The 19,466-nt window shown below is 45.1% G+C and overlaps 2 protein-coding genes across 2 annotated transcripts in view; both read right to left on the reverse strand.

The window, feature by feature from the left end:
• Positions 1-6,469, reverse strand: part of LOC131136598 (dihydropyridine-sensitive L-type skeletal muscle calcium channel subunit alpha-1-like) — a 29,229-nt gene extending 22,760 nt beyond the window's left edge. The window contains exons 1-13 of the mRNA XM_058083650.1: positions 6,148-6,469; positions 4,476-4,581; positions 2,984-3,123; positions 2,777-2,910; positions 2,541-2,693; positions 2,254-2,459; positions 1,895-1,998; positions 1,660-1,805; positions 1,437-1,518; positions 1,205-1,365; positions 913-1,138; positions 279-486; positions 54-174 (exon numbers count right to left, since the gene is read on the reverse strand). Of these exons, the coding sequence (XP_057939633.1) occupies positions 54-174; positions 279-486; positions 913-1,138; positions 1,205-1,365; positions 1,437-1,518; positions 1,660-1,805; positions 1,895-1,998; positions 2,254-2,459; positions 2,541-2,693; positions 2,777-2,910; positions 2,984-3,123; positions 4,476-4,581; positions 6,148-6,332 (1,972 nt within the window). The 5' untranslated portion in view covers positions 6,333-6,469. The remainder of the gene's footprint in view (positions 1-53; positions 175-278; positions 487-912; positions 1,139-1,204; positions 1,366-1,436; positions 1,519-1,659; positions 1,806-1,894; positions 1,999-2,253; positions 2,460-2,540; positions 2,694-2,776; positions 2,911-2,983; positions 3,124-4,475; positions 4,582-6,147) is intronic.
• A 1,074-nt stretch (positions 6,470-7,543) lies between these two features.
• On the reverse strand, positions 7,544-10,240 carry LOC131137026 (putative protein 2). The gene is made up of 5 exons (XM_058084504.1): positions 9,837-10,240; positions 9,399-9,490; positions 9,219-9,327; positions 9,012-9,143; positions 7,544-8,953 (listed from the first exon to the last, which is right to left on the reverse strand). Exons 1-5 carry the CDS (start codon positions 9,924-9,926, stop codon positions 8,813-8,815), a joined length of 564 nt encoding a protein of 187 aa, XP_057940487.1. The 5' UTR covers positions 9,927-10,240; the 3' UTR covers positions 7,544-8,812.
• Between the last annotated feature and the right edge of the window lie 9,226 nt (positions 10,241-19,466).

Consider the following 19,466-nt stretch of genomic DNA (forward strand, 5'->3'; position numbering starts at 1 on the left):
ATCTACTGTGTTTTTCCCGATGATCCCACAGGGAGGTTTCTACCATAGGATACAGTTCCCGCAGACGAAGAGGACAATGAAGTATATCGCAACCAGGATGCCAGGGAAGACCGGTCCTCCGTAGGCCATAATGCCGTTGTTCATGATGGCGGTCCATTCCTCCCCTGTTAGGATCTGGGACACAGCGAAGGGTGGGACAGCACATCCAAACATGCTCTACCAATGGACTTCACCAGAGGCGCTCCATCGATTCAAAGAGCTTCAAGGAGACATCTCACCTGGAACACGCTAATGAGGGCCTGAGGGAAGTTGTCAAAGTTGCTCCGTCTGGGCCTGTGGTCGGGAAAGTTGAATTTCCCTCCAAATACCTGCATGCCGAGCAGGGAGAAGATGACGATAAAGAGGAAGAGGAGAAGGAGCAAGGAGGCGATGGAGCGAACAGAGTTGAGGAGCGAGGCTACAAGGTTACTCAGAGAGGTCCAATACCTGCAGAGGAGTTTCCACAAAAGGAAGATAAAGATTAAACTGGTTAAAATGTCCCTTGGTGATGTCACAGATTCTGGAAGATCTAGAAAGCTTTCTGTGCTGGTTATTGTGTGGAGCTGCTCTATAGGAGTCCACAACTCAATACAAAGGGCCAAAAGTGAGCATAATAGGTCCCTTAATAGTTCCCCTTTAGTGGATCCAACATAAGAAATAAGCTATTCCTTTCTTTGTAAATATTTATATTTTCCATTTTTTGACTTATTCTGTGAGTAAGACAATAATGTTACTGATGTATGTCTAATTGTCCTAGTAGATGACAGTAGTGTCATCTGGGAAATATGTGCATATCCAGGAATTACTACAATAAGCTGTAATGTTTAGTCCAGTATTACTTTCAGCTGACAGGAACATATTTTTGAAACTCACTTTGTGACTTTGAGGATCCTCAGAAGGCGAATACACCTGAGCACAGAGAAACCCAAAGGGGTCACCTCTCCCACCGACAGCATGATCATCTCCAGGATGCCGCACATCACCACGAAGAAGTCAAAACGGTTGAAGAGCGACATAAAATACGCCCTGGGACCCAGCGCGTACATCTTCACGAACATCTCGATGACAAAGAGCACCAGGAGGACGCGGCTTGCCACATCTGGTGAGATGAAAAGCATTTGAATGAAGATGCTTTGTGTAAAACGTCCAAGGTTGTCATCAGAACCTTGAAGGGATGTGAGCCAAAGGGGCTGATGGTGGTACTCTGTTGCGATGGTCAGTGTGTTAAGGAGAACCAGAAACATCACCAGCCAGTAAAATGCTCTGGTTTTCACATAAACCAAACACTTCATCCTGAAGAATCGGTTCCAGCGACGGGCCAGGCGACTGGACGGACAAACGATGTTGGTGACAGAGCCAAGCTACTGTTGCACGTATGCACAAGGGGGGGGACTCACTAATAGTAGATCACTCGACTCTTGCCCTCCACATCGAACAGGCTGTCGGTGTCAGAATCTCCACTGGTCAGAGGTAGGAGACCTGACAAAGAATAGCAGCCATGCGTTGAAGTATTGATTATGTTTGAGTGCTGAACGTTCATAGCACTTCATGTCAATTTCCAGGTAGCTAACTTTTATTTTGGGTCATTCTGCACCTCGTAACCAGCTTTGTAACACTGACCTTTGCCCTCTCTGTCAGCATCCAGGACCTCAGCGTGAGTGATCCATTCCATGTAGCCGTGGAGGTCCTCATCCAGTTGTTGACGCTCCCTCAACTTCTGGAATTCTCCTCGTGACCTGGCCTTCTCTCGTTCTTTGGTAAACTCTCTTGGCAAAGGAGAATCGTTTTAAAAATATTCTTTACTTCAAAGAGTGAAGTGGACAGTATGGAATAAGTATCTATGGAGTTAGCGTACCCACTGAGCACGCCCAGAACCAGATTGAGGACAAAGAAGGAGCCCAGAAGAATTAGGGGAACAAAGTAGACCCACGGCCATTCATTCCCGATGGCGTCGTTGATCTAAAAGACAGTTAATGCATATATATACACAGAATATGTCATATTTATACAGATACAGTTTATATTTACTGCAACACATAAACAGGGCCGCCCTTGGCCGAACTGGGGCCCTAAGATGAATTTTAATTGGAGCCACACCCACCCATATTAGATCAAAGAAAAGCTATTTTTATACTTTTGGGGCCCTATGCCTACTGGTGTGTTCAACAAGGGGCGCCTTTGCACATGAAACACATAAAGTAAGCGATCACCAACCCAGTAGAGAACTTTGGTCCATCCTTCCATGGTGATACACTGATAGACCGTCAGCATGGCGAAGCCGATGTTATCAAAGTGGGTGATGCCATTATTGGGACCTTCCCAGCCAGGTCGACACTCCGAGCCATTAATGATGCAGCGACGTCCATTGCCCGCCTGAGCACAGGGCGCTGGCATCGCCCCCTCTGCTGTTGAGTAGATGTCTGTGGCCAAGGAGAGGAACACGTGACTTTTGATTGACCATAAACGTTCAGGAAACATTCCAGGTACGCATCTATGGTTACTTGTGCCCGTGTAGTAGCAGGTTTTATGCATTTTGCACTTGAAGAGCTCCAGGCCCATGATGGCATAGATGGTGACCAATAAGAAGACCAGCAGGGCGATGTGCAGTAGAGGAAGCATGGCTTTGAGGATGGAGTTCATCACCACCTGCAGGCCTACATGACAACGACACAACATGGTTCTCCTCCTGTGGCGTCACAGATAATCAACTTGCTTGGATGAGGGAACGGGCTCGTACTGGGGACTCCAGAGACGAGCCTTAAGGGCCGCAGGACCCTGAAGGCTCTCAGTGCCTTCATGTCAAAGCCTCCTCCTTTCTCCAGTGGAACGCCTGATATCATATTGATGGTGTCCAAGGCGAAGGTGACCAGACTGGAGGAGGACATCAGCCGTGAGCGCTCTCTGAGCAAACTGCCGTTTTCTTTCTCATGATAGTTCTTCTTACCCCATGAAGACGATGACAAAATCCAATATGTTCCAGCAATTTCGTAAATAAGCACCTTCGTGGAACACAAACCCGTACGCCACTATCTTCAGGAAGCACTCTAAGGTGAAGATGATCAAGAATATGTACTCCAGACTTTCCTGCAGAAAAACACAGTCAATTGGTACCTTTCAAAACAAACAATTAAAGAGGTTTTAAGAAATGACATTGTAGAGATAATGTAAGGATAGTTCAGTAGTTAGTCACACTGAGGTCTGCATTCATGGTTCTGATAAAACCTTGCCTATATTTACTGTAAAGCAAACATCAGATGGTCTGCAATTCTCCGCCTCTGCTGCAGAGTGTGTGGTGTCTTACTACTAAATGTTATCTAAGGTCATTTAGATAGAAAATCATTTACTACCCTGGTCAATTGTGACATCACAAAGGGGCAGGTTCACCACGCCTTTTGAAACCAAGCGTTCTGAGCCATCCCAAACTTCTTTCAGGGCTCACTTCCAAATGGGCAAACCTCCTTATGTGAAACTTTGGCATGGTTTAAGACCAGAATACAACAGCCCAACTATATTTATAGGTTGGAAAAGTGGAAAAAGCAAAATAGGTCCTCTTTAAGTTAAATTCAGTTCCTACATTTGTCTTAGTTGCTGAATCAGAAATGAGGCTTAAGCTTCTACGTCTGGTATCTCATCTATTTATCTCATCTATTTTCACTGTGCTTTTCAAGATGGAAATAAGGAAAATAATAAGACATGGTTGATATTTCTGTGCCGTTACTTAGTATTTCCCCCGAGTCATTTTGCTGTTTGTGTGCAGATCACCTAAAAGCAACCACAGCGTGAAGTCGGCCATCTCCTGTTACATTGCTCACCTCGGCGGACGTGTGACAAAGTGCCAGTTGACTTTTGCCAATTGGGTCAAGCTGTTATGGACCCAGGACTAATACTGGATGAGGTCGTCCATGTGTTGATATACATTTGCGTATTGTGACGGTGGCGAGCAATCAGTGCCATGTCTTCATATCGAGGCTTAGCCGCCAGGCTTCCATGGGACAGTCTGACCATCATCTGACCAACATCCAATATTTGCAGCATGCACACATAAACTACCTGCAGTGTGTAAACACCCACGGTGAGAGGCAAATATCCTGGGAGCCAAACAATATTGGAGCTTATTGAACAGGCGGGAAATATCAGCATCATTTAGTGAGAGATGTTATATGACATGTTTTTGTTGTATTAACTGTAGGAGTTTAAGCTTTGCTGTTGTTTGATTTCCATGCTTGGCTTGTGTATTGTATTCTTATTTGGTTTACAGCGTCGGTAAGAGTAGCTGGATGAAATACACACAATAAAAATGTTGCTGTGTATACCCAAACCCTTTCAGGACGACAAGCCAGAGAAGTGGAATAAAACACTTCCCAACCACCCTCATCCTTCAGTTCAGGACATGATTCGTTCAGTGGGGTCCCAAATGGGGAATCACTCTTACTTACCAAGTTTAAATTGGTGTTGTTGCTGTCTTCTTCAGGCATGGGGAGAAACACGGCCAGAGCTACACAGTTGGCAAAGATGGTCAGTAAAATGATGATCTCAAAGGTTCTGGATGAGGAAGCTCAGGATTATTGCTCAAAGATGATTGATGATTAAAAGAAAAAAAAACATAGACACAATACAAAGACCCCACCATAGACAGATACAATACAAAGATCCCACCATAGACAGACACAATACAAAGATCCCACCATAGACAGATACAACACAAAGACCCCACCATAGACAGATACAACACAAAGACCCCACCATAGACAGATACAACACAAAGACCCCACCATAGACAGATACAACACAAAGACCCCACCATAGACAGATACAACACAAAGACCCCACCATAGACAGATACAACACAAAGACCCCACCATAGACAGATACAATACAAAGACCCCACCATAGACAGATACAACACAAAGACCCCACCATAGACAGATACAACACAAAGACCCCACCATAGACAGATACAACACAAAGACCCCACCATAGACAGATACAATAGAAAGACCCCACCATAGACAGATACAACACAAAGACCCCACCATAGACAGATACAACACAAAGACCCCACCATAGACAGATACAACACAAAGACCCCACCATAGACAGATACAACACAAAGACCCCACCATAGACAGATACAATACAAAGACCCCACCATAGACAGATACAACACAAAGACCCCACCATAGACAGATACAATACAAAGACCCCACCATAGACCAAAGGACCTGCATGGTCAACACCAAATGCTGTCCAGGTGGAACATCATCTCTTTACCAGCCCATCAATGTGCCACATCAGTACGCCAGCGTCCATGCAATATTCTCTCCCATGCTCCCCCATTCCTGCCCATAGGGGGGGCTCTGTGGGGGAATTCCCCTGCCAGATCAGCATCCCGTCTCCCTGTGATGCAGCGGGACAGCTGCAGGGACCAGGAATATGCCCAAAGCAGTCAACACACGTGGCCAAATGAGCAGGGTTGTTTTTTTGTTGAATTTTGCCTTCTTGTATCTACTGCTACTCTTAGCAGCAGACAAGAGTGGACAATATTTGTAATAAATGTTTGTAATGTTTTGTTACTCTTACACGTGACTCTGTGTGCTTGAGAGCGAGATACCAATGTGATTACACGAGTGCAATAAAAACAGCCCATGACTGGGTTCAGGACAGGTGTCAATAAAGAGGCCGGGGGGAATTTGGTAGCACAATCTGTGTATGTAAAGTCAAAATATAGAAAAGGCGGACGGGGCTAAAATAAAAGCAGGACTATCACTCAGTGGCCAAGCGTCTGCTTGTGCTGCAAGCCCCAAACAGTGGGAGTATTTACACTCATTATTTCCGCATGAAAGGAAAAGGAAGAGAGGCATTCAATGGCTTGGTTTCCCAGGCCAAGCAAATGATCCCACCATGGCTTTGACACAAGCTGCCGGACAAATAAGTCTTTGCACTTCAGATCCCAAATTAACACATTTGGTGAGATGTGGCCAGCACATTCACAGCGTTCGTGCCAGGAGCTGCTCTTAAGTTCTACAACCTTCTAACGGCTCTTGAAGATGCTGTGAGCAGCTCACACATTGTGGATGAACAAGAAGAGCTGAACAATATAAAGGATACTTCCACTCCACAATGTTGATGCAGGCCTTACGGAAGGGGTTTCCAAGAGTGAAGAAAAAGAGGGACCTTGCGGGTCTTGGGTTGCCCCCCGTGGCCTGGAGCTTCTTCAGCTTCTCCCGCTGCTTCCTCTTCAGTTCATCTTCATTCATGATGACCGGCTTGGCGGCCTCGGAGTTGGTCGCCATCCTGATTCCTACAGAAGCTCTTAATCCTGGAGAATGTGTCCTCTGACAGGACAATGTCCAACCTGGGGATAAGTGGAACTCCTTGTTGTGAGGACCTGCTGCTCCTCGAACGCGCTCCTCAGTGCCCCTCTCCTCCTGCCTGGGGACCTCTGACAGGAAAACCTACGCAGGCCAAGTGTCTGGAAGCGCAGTTGGCCCTGCTCGATTTTATTTTTAGACTGTCAACCAGGGGCGAGCCATGCTTGGGGTTGGTAAAAACGGTTTGGGGGGTAGAATGTGGAAGAGCGGTGTCAGGTCTGGGTCCATCTTGGTGAAGTAACAGCACTACCTCCGACATGGCCGGGCTCTGAACACAGACCCTAGCTTACAGACTCAAAGCACGTCTCTTAAAACGCCAAAAAGACGGCTCGGCGAAGAAAGCAAAACCTTCTTTCTTATATACTACATGTATATAAGTATACATACTATATGCAAGATGGGCTGGACACTTGAGTTGAATTCATATAATACAAGCGCAGGGAAGCCCCTTAGATTCTAAACACAAATAGCAGATTGGTGCTCATATAACAACATTGATTCTAAATCAGTGGAATGACAATAAAAATAGCTAAACATATGAGTGACACATCATAATACAAGCATGCAGTAGCTTAAACCAAGATAAACCTTTCATACAATTATTGAATAATATAGCATAGTATATTTATTCTCATTATATTTATATTACATTTTTTCTTTTTCATTCATTATAATATTATTACATTATATCTTGATTTGTTTGATAGATTTTTTTCAGTGTTTAGACAAGTTTATTATGACATTTTTAGCATGTGGTTAGCATGCAGGCCACACAGTTCGATTCCACCTCAGGCATGTCTGTGTGGAGTTTGCATGTTCTCCAGGTATTCCGGAGAAAACTGAATGGTTGTTTGTCTATATGTGCCCTGGGATTGGCTGGCCACCAGTCCAGGGTGGACCCCGCCTCTCGCCCAAAGACAGCTGGGATAGGCTCCAGCACGCCCAGGACCATCGTGAGGATCGTGAATGAATGATATTTTTGCAGAGCTGCTGGAAAGGTGAATTTTGCTTAGGGACCAAGTACCTTAGCTACCATGACTATGGTCAGGCATGCCATGTACTTTGGCGCCCTCTAGCGCTAATATCCACTAACAGTTCATTGGTAAAACAAACAGAAGTAGAAGCACCAACAATTTGCAGTCACCCATTTTAGTCTTATTTGCATGAAGATGAATGTACAGACATGCACACTTCCAGTGACATAAGTATATATACAAAACAGTGGCGAGAACAATACCATTTCACAAATAATTGCTAGATGAAAAACACTGTTGCCGATTGTTTTTATGAATTATAATTCCAGTGACTTTAGCTAGCCATGAACATTGCGCAGTAGTTTTTAGCATTCAAAACTTCTTCTGGAAGAGCTTCCTTATCAGTGTCTCCCTTTGCATTGGAATGTTGCACTCCTAAATAAAACATCAGGACCGGTTCCTGTTTTAATACAAGACAGTCAATTGACATGCACTCTACTAAAACTTAATCATAGACTCCATCGTGTGTTCATTTTGAAAGTTATGAATCGCATGTTAGTACCAAATGTGGATGTGGACTTTAGTGTAATGGTGTAGCTGTGGTTTTCATCGCAGCTGATGCAGGACTCTGCCATGGGGGTACAGGACCGGCTAAGTTTAATACCACCAACCTCATCCTGCATTAGAAGCAGGCATTTGAAACATCCACTCTGTTTGAAACAACATTCATTCTGTACAGTATAGATAAATAAATACGTAGATAGTATTTCAAATTGGGGGGTGGGAATGACCCAAAGACACTTTGTACACGCGTTGCTCAAAGAAACATCAGAGAAAGGCATAATCATCATAGAATTACTACTACAGTCGTCCCTCATTTATCACTGTTCATTTGTTAACACACAACCAACCAGAATGAGTGAATTTCCAAGAAGTAGGATATGAATAAACTGAATATTTTCATAGTTTGAGCATAAAAAACGTGTCGATGACTTGTAACAGGATCATTGCAGACATAACAGACGGCCGTCACTAGCATAGCAAGCTACCAGGCTAACTACTAAGCCCAAAAAGTACCACTTCCACACATAATGAGAGGATAACCTCCCCCCCGCTCTACCGGCATGTCAGCTTAGCTGTGGTGGCTCAGTAGCCAGTCCCCATGCGGTGTGAAAGGTAATGTAGTCTAACGTCTCATAACATTACTGTTGCTTATGACCGCAACGCTGGATACAACCCCACTTTCAATGTCTTGGGACTCAACAAAACAGTCATCATTTTAGGAAAACCTCAAAATAGTCAGGGAATGATATTGGAGCCGCGATATAGCAAGCGGTTCTAAGCATGCAGAGAAATGAAGAAAGTGCAGCCGGTGACGAGAGCGGTCGTGCGAGAAGATGACAACGAAGATCCAACATCAGCATCACTTTAACTCAGCATCTTATGGCGGTCAAAGACGGTCTTACGCTGTTCCTGCACCTGCTTCTTCCAGCGCTGCTGTGCCCCCTCCACCCGCTCCAGAACTGTGTTTCCTCTCACCTGGCTGCTGTCCACCTGCGGACGCATCTCCTGCACCAGACAACAGGAGGTCATGTGGAGAAGGGAGAAACACACATATAGGACATACCTCGGAGTCCTCCTCGTTGTGCAGAGGCTGGGTGTAGGCATCACGCTTGCGGATGAGAGGATCAACCAGAAGGAGAAAGAGCATGTACAGCAAGAGTGCGCCCACCACAGACAGGTAGAGGATGATTGTCACCTGCAAACAAAATGCAGTTTTACTTGACTTGACTAAACTATCGGCGCTATTTGTCGTCCAATCAGGAAGTGAGACCTTGATGGTGTTGCTGCTTCGCTCCTCGTACTTGCACTCACACAGCAAACAGTAGGCTTCCACGTCGTGGCCCGGAACCGGCATGGGATCCACCACATGGAGGCAGTTGCTATGGAGATGACAGGCCCAAGATGATGCAGCCCCATTACGTTGACCCACAATGACATTGCTCTTGATTACCAATCCTTCTGGGAGACATTTCGGTTATAGATGTGTCCGGTGATGTTTCTGTAAGGTGGGCAGATGCACTTGCAGCGCACGTCTTCAAAGTTCTAGCATTTCATAACAGAAATAAAACACAATTACTGCAATGCTTTAGTTATTCTATTCTCTTTGGCAAAAAAGCCCTAAAGTGACTACTGTAAATAAAGACAATTTAAAGTACAGGAACACGAATATCCAAAAGATTATTTGGGAAGCTAATATTTACAAGATGATAACCACTGACTGGAAGGTTGGGCTATTTTCTTTGAGGCCGTCTACCTCTAAAGTTATTAAGACAAATCATGGAAGAATATCCCTAAACGCTATTGATGTCAATAAACGGAATGTGTATTAGTTATGGTTTAGCACCAAAACGTCTATTTCTGAGCTAGAACCAGGAAGTGCACCATTTACCTTTGCCTGAGCAACAACAGCTTTCAGCAAAACTATAGTCGCCGCAGCAGCAATAAGACAAACCCACGATGTTCTCCTGCCAAACGACATTCTGGTCACCGAACGGAAAGATCTGCTGGTCGTATGCAGTCACCAAAAAGGATCTTTGAACAGGTCAGCTAGCAAAGCTAGCAAAGCTAGCATGGGTACTGTATGGACTCGCTGCTCCGCCAGGGGTAGCCCTAAACAAAAGGCAAAACACACGCCACTAAAGCGGCTCTCTTCAAAATAAAAATATTGAAAATATTTAGTAAAAGAGTCGCATGGAATTCCTACAGTTACTGCATTTACGGTACAAAATTGAGTAGTACGTAATCTAGACAACGAAGCAATTCCTTGACTTTTTATTTCCGGTTTGTCGTCAAATACGGAAACACTGCCACCTACTGGGGGAAATACGTAAACACCTCGATTTCATGCATCCAACTTTTCTATTGGCACGAGTGACAACATATTTTATTTGTTATATTTTATTTTATAACATTTGATCAGAAAGTCACAAATTCCCATTTCGCATTAAAATAGTTGACATTAACGTCTGGATGGGGAATCATGGGATTTTCATGCCATCCATCCATTTTCTGTACCGCTTGTACGCTCGGGTCGTGGGTATGATGGAGCCTATCCCAGCTATCTTCATAAAAGAGGGCACATATAGAGAACCAGACGTACACTCATTCATACTTACAGACAATCCATCTTCCTAGCCTCATCCCGGCAGTAGGTAGAGCCCATGTTGCGTTTGGGAGCGCCCCTGAATGCACCACAGTCTGCTGCACTACTGAGTTTGTAACTCATCAGTATATTTTGCCATAAATTGAAGCCAACACTGCATATGAAATCCTGCTTCTGTGGTGGAATCTATAAAGCTGACTCCTTGAGCCAATCAATACCCCCCTTCCTGAACTCTTTCCTGGTAATCCTGTTTTCATATTTTCCTGTCTGGTCAGATACTCGTTCCTTTAATAAGCCGCAGGAATCGATGGCTGACAAATTCATTCTGAAACCCTTGAGTTTGTGGTCCCAGAGATCAATTGGAGGTACGGTGATTTCTCTAATAAGGCAGATATTAATTAGCGTGGGGTCTCACCTCAATCATACATCCATTTTCCAGCGCTGATCCCCACTAGGGTCAGCTGGAGCCTATCCCAGCTGTCTTTGGGTGAGAGGCCCTGGACTGATTCGAACCCAGGTCCTCCCGACCTCCTGAATGCGTGGCCTCCATGCTAACCACTCGGCCATTCAATTATCCAGTTCCTATTACCATTGTCTAAACTCATAAACTCAGATCTTAACCTTTCATTGTGGCGTCCTGTACGATGTGGAGTTAAGTCAGGGTACTTTGATCATGGAGCGCTTGCTTCAGTACATTTTCTATACATTGGAATGTACTATGTGTACGATGTGGAGTTAAGTCAGGGTACTTTGATCATGGAGCGCTTGCTTCAATACATTTTCTATACATTGGAATGTACTATGTGTACTATGTGGAGTTAAGTCAGGGTACTTTGATCATGGAGCGCTTGCTTCGATACATTTTCTATACATTGGAATGTACTATGTGTACTATGTGGAGTTAAGTCAGGGTACTTTGATCATGGAGCGCTTGCTTCGATACATTTTCTATACATTGGAATGTACTATGTGTACTATGTGGAGTTAAGTCAGGGTACTTTGATCATGGAGCGCTTGCTTCAGTACATTTTCTATACATTGGAATGATGTCCAAATGTTCCAAAGGCTAAAACTGTAATAAAAAGCAAGTGCCTGAGTAGAAACCCTGCAAAGCAAGCCAACAAACAAGCTGAAGGCCCATGAAAATATCGATTGCTGCCACTAGGAGATGCTGGAAGGCTCCGGGCAAAGCAAACTAAAAAGCAGACCTGAGTGCAAAGAGACTTTTTCATTGATGGGAGGACTGGTAATGAACGCTTATCGGACTCTGAATATGTTATCAATCATAGCGGAAGCTACAATATAAAGCAAATAGCGACAGCTCGTTAGCTAAAGGACATGAAAGTAAACATGCCAGTTGCATGTTGATGGTACACTGGTTCATACCAAGCACATTAGCATGCTGGGAGTCCACTGGGCCGGCGCCAGTTGGTGCCAGTTCACGCCAAATATTATGTGATCGGCACCTAGTGGCTCGCTGTGGTGCCAAATAACGGCTAAGTGGCAACACGCGAGCGAACATTAATTCGGCGCCACAGCGAGCCACTACACGCCAATCACACAATCTTTAGCACCAACTGGCACCAACTGGCGCCGGCCCAGTGGACTCACCTAGGTCAGAGGTCTGGTGGACCAGCCAGGACCAGCATCAGCATTAGCATTACTGTCCAAAGCTGCGTGTCGTGCTTATGTAAACTTGACCAAAAGCAAAGACTAAAATGAAGACAATATCGATGATTTTTACCTCCCTGACTTGAAAGATGGAAATGAAAGTCCACCTTCCGTCTGTTTTGGTTATGATGGAAGCCTATTGTGTGCTTCAAGGCATCCAGATGAAGTCACACATGACCTATGAGAAGAAATCCTTTTCTGTCCTTATTCTTCAGAGCCCTCAACCTTTTACAATGGTTCCTTTTGACCTTTATCACATCATCCGAGGTTTCTTTTTCTACTTGTATCATGCTATTGTAGACCACGCTGTTTGAATAACAAGACTATCTCTCGGAAGCTCTCATCTTGTCTCATCTCATTCGTCTTGCCTCCTTCCCTCCTCCTTCCCTCCTCTCTCCTCCTCTCTCCTACTGCGACTCCCCGTCGGAGCCATCCTAATAGACACCCATGGTAATGGCAGTCGTGGGAGGCAGCAGACACTGGTGGTCCGTGGCAGCACAAAAAACTATAAATCACAAGTCCTGGTTCCGCCCTGCTGAGCGTAGCCGATCACACTCAACCAAAAAGCAATTCTGCCAACATGTGTTTGCACATTTGTCTTCATCAACCTCTGGCCAGCGTCGGGCCCCAGTGACTGAAACGTTCTTCTCCGTGGTAAGCAGGCGGCTTGGACTTCTCATGTTTTTATCCTTTACAGTCCGTTTACTGTCTCAAACGTTGGCCATCAGCAAACAGAAATATGACATAACTTATGCAAATGGTCACGAGAATTAGTGAACCGGAATCCTGGTTTACTGAGCTTTGTTTTCAGGCGTGTTTGTCACTTATGTTCTGGCTGCTTTGCAAATTTCACTTATTGTGAGCTATTTTGGGAGTCAAGAAGAAGATGACCTGTCACTTGAATAGTTTTTTTTGAAGTTGGCATGTGATCCCTGCAGGAGAAGCGGCCATATCACAGAGCTGGCCACTGCAAAGGTGTGAGGAAAGCAGGCAGTGATGTTAAGTCGGAGTACAGTGTTGGTCCTCTCCTGCTTTATCTGCATGGACAGCTGCCTGTCCACCAGCTGGGGCCATGGGGGGGGGGGGGGGGGGGGGGGTGTCTGCCGAGGAGCCGGTGTCACGAAGGTGAGCTGAAGTGAAACACAGACACAGAGGACGGTGCACCTCCTGCCTCTGAGGGACACTGATCTCCATTGATGAAACAGAGACAGCCGGAGCAGGAGACACGGCCAAACTTGACACATGATGGACACAAACGCAGGGGGAGAAGCTGCCACCACCTTCTCACTTCACCTTTTACCTCAGCACCTTTCCCAGAGAAGAGAAGAAAGAGGAGAAATATCTCAATAGACGTGGTTGTGGATTCAGGGCGTGTTGGCTAGAAGATGGGAAGGAACCAGCTGCCAGGAATCCACATCCATTTTTCATGGATCAGACAGGAAGACAGTGAAAAACAATGAAATGTGACATGCATTGAAAGTGAATTAGTGCAGCTGCAGGGAAGGGTTGCTTTTTGCTGTACTGTACATGTACTGTACATGTACTGTACAGGTATGATGGAAAACATCACGGATCCAATGTAGCATTGGTAGAAATGATCATCATACTGCTTCATATTTGCACTAATGCACTAAATGGTCCAGGATGATTTGCTCTGTTAGACCCGTGAAGGGAGTCAGGTTGATGCGGCAGCAGACGCGGGTGCTAATGCTAGGCGACATGCTTTTGTGTCAGCTGCCTGAAAGGATGAGCTTCCATCGGAGTCAAGCAGTCACACCGACTCAGGGATTTGGATACCAAAGCAAGGACACGTGAGAAAATATTCACAAGACCTTCTTGAAACCAAACTTTTAGTACAGTTATCCTTTGCTACATCACCGTTGGAACATCGCTCCTCACTCGATTGCGTATTTAAAAAATGAATGAATTGGTAGATAATTGCCATTTTGTGACTGACTATGGCCTATTAATAGTAAAATAATATTGAAGTCATATGTAGAATTCTACGCTAGTCACTAGGTGTAAGTAATGTTGCATTGATGAGACATTACATTAAAGGAGACCTATGATGCTTTCCCCACTTTTCCGACCTATAAATGTAGTTAGAATGATATATTCTGGTGTTAAACCATGCCAAAGGTTCAGATCATGAGGTTAGCGTATTTGGAAGTGAGCCCTGAAAGAACTTTGGGATGGCTCAAAACGCTCGGTTTCAGAAGGTGTGGTAAGACTGTCTCTTTGTGATGTCACAATTCATCAGGGAAGTCAATTATTTAGATAACATTTAGTAGGAAGACATTAAAATAATGGAGCCACAGATGACCATATAAGGGCACTTCCTGGTCCAGGCTGCATCTGCAGACACACTTCCTCAACCGACTTCTTGTGGGTTTTCAAGCAGTCCCCAAAAGGGACTACCCCATGGCACCCGAACAATAGGCCTCTCCAGATGCGATAATATTGTATGGCGTAGAAATTCATGTGGCATGGATCATAATCATTCCATCTCTTTCACAATGTCGTCTCTCTCCTCGAGGCCAAAGCAGCAGTCACATAAAAACACAGCAAACTGAGCCCAAACGTGAGAAATCTGGATAGACCCTGGAATCCTGGCACACATGCTAGATAGCTATCTAGATAGCTGGCTAGATAGGACTCCATAATCTATTATTGTCTAGTCTTACCATAGATATGAAATGTAGACTTCAGCCACTAAGTGTTCTACAAAAAAGATGATTGATAAGACAGCTTACGGAGATCATCCTCTATTCCTAAAATCACAATTATTACAATTTGTTGACATGATAAAAAGCCAAAATTATAGGCAAGGGTAGAAACGGAGATTGACATCCTGACCAATCCACCTGTCAATCTCACAATCCATCCTTCCCTCACTCATGAACAAGACCGTGAGGAACTTAAGGTCCTCCACTTGGGGCAGGATCTGGCAATGTCAACCAAAAACTGACAGCATCGAACCACGTGAATTAAGGAGTCCGGTACCCCATAGTCCTGGGGTCATCCCCATAGGGGTCCTCCAGGACCATGGTTGAAAGCCTTGGCATGACGTATGGTCAGAAAGGGAAATGCAAGCTTAGATATTTCTCCACAATCCTTTATTTGATCCCCATATCCTTTCCCGGCTTCCCTGGTCTGCAATAAAGTCTTGAGTATCTGCAGGCTCTCATATTTGAGAGGTTGTTTAACAGACCTGACTGAGCAAACCAAATGAGGATGGTGGAGGGACAGAAGTGGGATGAGGAAGTGTTGGAAGGTGATGGTCCACTGCCTGGCTGACAAACAGAGGGTCCCTCCAGAGTCAGTCAGATGGGGGTGGGGGTGGGGGGGTAGGGGCGAGGGGTGAGAGAAAAGGAGGGAGTTTGACGTGGGCAGTCAACCCCGGCACCCTCAAACAGCCTTCCCGCTCTTCCTCCACCCCCTGGCAGAAAATCCATGCCTGCTCTCTTTAGTATTCCTCCCGTCTCTTCTCGTGAAGGCTCTGCGGAGTCGAGGGGGCCAGACAAGTGGTGGGCTGGTGAGGCCCCGACCAGCCGTGTGTGATGCAGACACTTTTTTCCTTCTCTTCCTTCTTAGGACCATGTTCAGTTGACAGGACGCTCGGAGCGCCCTGCCGACTTAAAACCTTCAACAGGAACCTGGAATGGAAATGTCATCCGTTCCCATGATAATTCCCGTGTTCATTCCGTGCTAATTCTCAAAAGTGGGAACATTTTCATCCTAAATCTGAAAGCCATGATGACATGAGCCATGAGCCATGATTTTTCTTAAGAACAATAAAAATGGAAAATAATCTGTGACTGACGTCAGACTCAAAAATAGACAAACACCAAAAAAAACATCAACAAAAACCGGAACTGCGTACAACAACAGTCGGGTTAGTGTTTGGCGTGGTGCATGGGGCTGCATTGATCCCTGGGGGTTCAAACCTGCCGGGTGATTTTACCATTGGACTATGAATTTATGAATTAGGCAGATTGTGTCATTGAGCTGACAGACACCATCTCCATGACCGGTTCTCCAACATGGCCGCTAAAGCACAAAGAAACAAAGCTTGTTCCAAAGTAATCCATTGTTGTGTCACCTTGCGCCCGGCTTGTCATGGCCGTGTGATTGCTGGAAAGGTCACAGCTTGTAGTCACGTCAGGAACTGTCACTCCTTCCTCCGTTCCCGGCATCGCTCCTCCTTTCTGACACACATTTCTTCTACAGATCAAAGCTCCATCCTTAGCCGGACTTTGAAGGTTAAGAGCGGAGAAAAGCGATGCCAATCCCTGAATGGGCCCTCGGTGCCGAGTATCATCTGATGTGCAGACATAGAGAAAAGAGCTAAGCCCATCAAGGCGGCTCTGCTGGAACATCACAGAGTCCGTGAGGGGTCCAGCATGTGGGATGCTACCTGGTGCTACTCATCAGGATGGCTTCCATTGGCGGAGGTCAAACCGTGTCAAGAAAAACACTTCTATGCTCCTTAACTACGCCCCCATTCTACCTGTGCTTGTATCCCCCCCCCCCCAAAAAAAATCACATTGTGTCCTCCTATGCATCTGCATTTTCTGTGGTCATTTCATTGATGGGATTGATTAGAATTGTCCCAACTTTATCTTCTCCATTGTGATCTGGTTTCTTTCTGTTGTTCTGTTGTTGTCTTTGCAATTGTTGTTGTTTTTGTCTCTCTCTGTATTGGCCCTCTCTTGCCCCCCCCTGTTTTATTTTTTCTTCTTTTCTATCCCCTCCTGCTTTGGTCCAGACGCTCCAAAACAAAACCATCAAATTAAGCCAAATAATACTTATATGAATAGAACAGGGAAGGCGTGGCTTCCACTTTTCCCTGGCAGAGCAAATCTGTTGAGCATGTAAGAACATTTAGATGAGTAATACTGCTAAATCTGCAGTATTATATGGTAGTATTATATGGCAGTGTTATATAACACCCTGGCTGGCTGGCATATTTGTTTTGGTCCGTTTACCAGGAAGAAGCGATTTTAACAACAGAAGCTCCTGATGACTCCAGGTAGCCAAAGGCTGGGCCGCATGGTATTGGTTGACAGTGTAGTCATGTGACTAGAGCCAATATTCCCGGGTAGTACATTCCGCCACACGCGCCATTAGCGTAGGCTGATGGTTGACAATATGACGGACAGGCGGAGACAACAACACAGGTGTGGCACTTTATATGTTGAGGAGGTAAAAGGTAATCACCGCAAACTTTAATCAGTTCAGATCAATTATTCATGGTCAGGGGCCTAGCGAGCTGATTTCCAAAATGCCCCCCCCCCCCCCCCCCCTCGCTCTCTCTCTCTCACTGACAGTCTTGTATGAATTATTCACACCGCATTTACACAAAGACCTCAATCTCTGCTACCTGATCAGTCAGTCAGAAACATTATGCAATGGCGGATGTCAGGAGGAATTGGGAGAATAGTTCCGGTATGCGCACGGCAGGAATGGAAAGGGGAGGATTTCGTGTCCAGGGCAGTGGGGAATACACTTGAATAAAGTCTCCTCCTGGTTGAGTGGAGATGGGTGACGTCGTGATTGAAGGGTGACATGAGCGCTTTATACTCAAGCAAGTCATTCCCCAGGATTGGGGCCGCCACGCTTTCCGTCGTACCAAATCTCGTGTTCGTGTTCCTCGCTCCTTGCATCTTGCACAATAATGTACATGAACGCGTCTTGGCACAGATAGCACCGATACCCAAGATGCTAATCAATACGTTTACTGCCCAGAGGAAGCATGGACTATCTATGGTCTATCTATGGTCTATCTATGGTCTATCTATCTATAGCAGCGTTTGCAAATTGTACAACAAAGACCGAAGCATTAAATATCTATGCTGTTTAAAATAACTGTAACTGTAAATAACAATAACTGACATTTTGACAGACGCGTTGAACTGCATGTTTATATTGTTCTCGGAAGATTGGCTGTAACCTTTTTTTTTTACAGCAAATATATATATAGTCCATACCGTTACGAAGTTACACTTGGTTACACGCATCTGCCTTTGAAAAGAAGGATACTATGTGTTTTAAGGGTGTTCCCGTTTAAATCGTGTAATAGATGACATGAAGTTGACTTCAATAGTGGAAGCTCACCATAAATACGTTACTGTCATCTAATTCATTCAAGTTCATTTGAGTACTCTGTACTCAAAATAAACAAGTTAGTCCAATCATAATATTTAACATAATTTGAGTACTGCAAAATCAATTATCATTAATTTATTAATTAAAATTACTTAAACTTGCTGATATAGTTCATCTTCAAACTAAACTAAACTAATGAGTAACTAAAGTAAACTAATTAAAATAATGCATAAGGATAAAAATGACCAATTAGCTAAAAATGTCGTCCAATACTTTGAAAGAGAAATATGATCTCAGGGAAGAAGTACATCTCAAACACTTCTATGCTAGGACTACATTAAAAAGCCATAGCATTTCAGTATGTGGAATCAAACTATGGAACGGACTGAGTAAGGAAATCGAACAATGCCCAAGGATGAGCCAATTGAAGAAACAATACAAGCAGTTGATGTTTGTCCCTCGTAGGCAGTTGTTTCATGGTAACAATATTTAGTGTAGCAGGGAATCGCACACTGGCAGGCTCATGATTGGCTTATATTGGTCTCGTTCTTGCCCCCTGGCGGCTTCCACCCAGTCCCCCGTCTTTATAGGTCTCGCTAGGACATGCCCCCCAAGGTCACTATCTGCACTAACACAAAGGACACAGAGGGATGAGCGTTGCGTGGCGGGGGGATGTCGGGGGGGGTCTGGCAGCCAAAGTTAGATAAATAGACAGCAGGGAAATGAGAAAGTGTAATTCTTACTGAGCACCATTTATCACGCCGGGCCTGACAGCAGGCCACCATAACTCACCAAACAATCACGCACTATAATTCAGGGGGATCTCACGTCCTCCCTTCGCTCTGCCTGCCCTTGTCATGTACTCCCATCACAGGGGGCCAAACTACGTGCCCATGACCCTCCCAAGTCCTTACCAACGTGGTCTAGGCGGACCAGATTGCAGCGTAATGGCTGACATAGTCCCTAAAGTGCTTTTAATAACGTGTTCATCCAGACGCCGCCTGCTCAAGGTGGCCGTTCGCTAGCCATTCATTATCGGGAGCCACGTCGGTCGTACACGAAGACAAAAGTGAAGACGTGATGATGATTGACAGACGACGGCTCCCCCAACAACACGTGTCTCGGTCTGGAGAGCTG

This window comes from Doryrhamphus excisus, chromosome 10, assembly GCF_030265055.1.
Source record: "Doryrhamphus excisus isolate RoL2022-K1 chromosome 10, RoL_Dexc_1.0, whole genome shotgun sequence".
NCBI classification, from domain to species: domain Eukaryota; kingdom Metazoa; phylum Chordata; class Actinopteri; order Syngnathiformes; family Syngnathidae; genus Doryrhamphus; species Doryrhamphus excisus.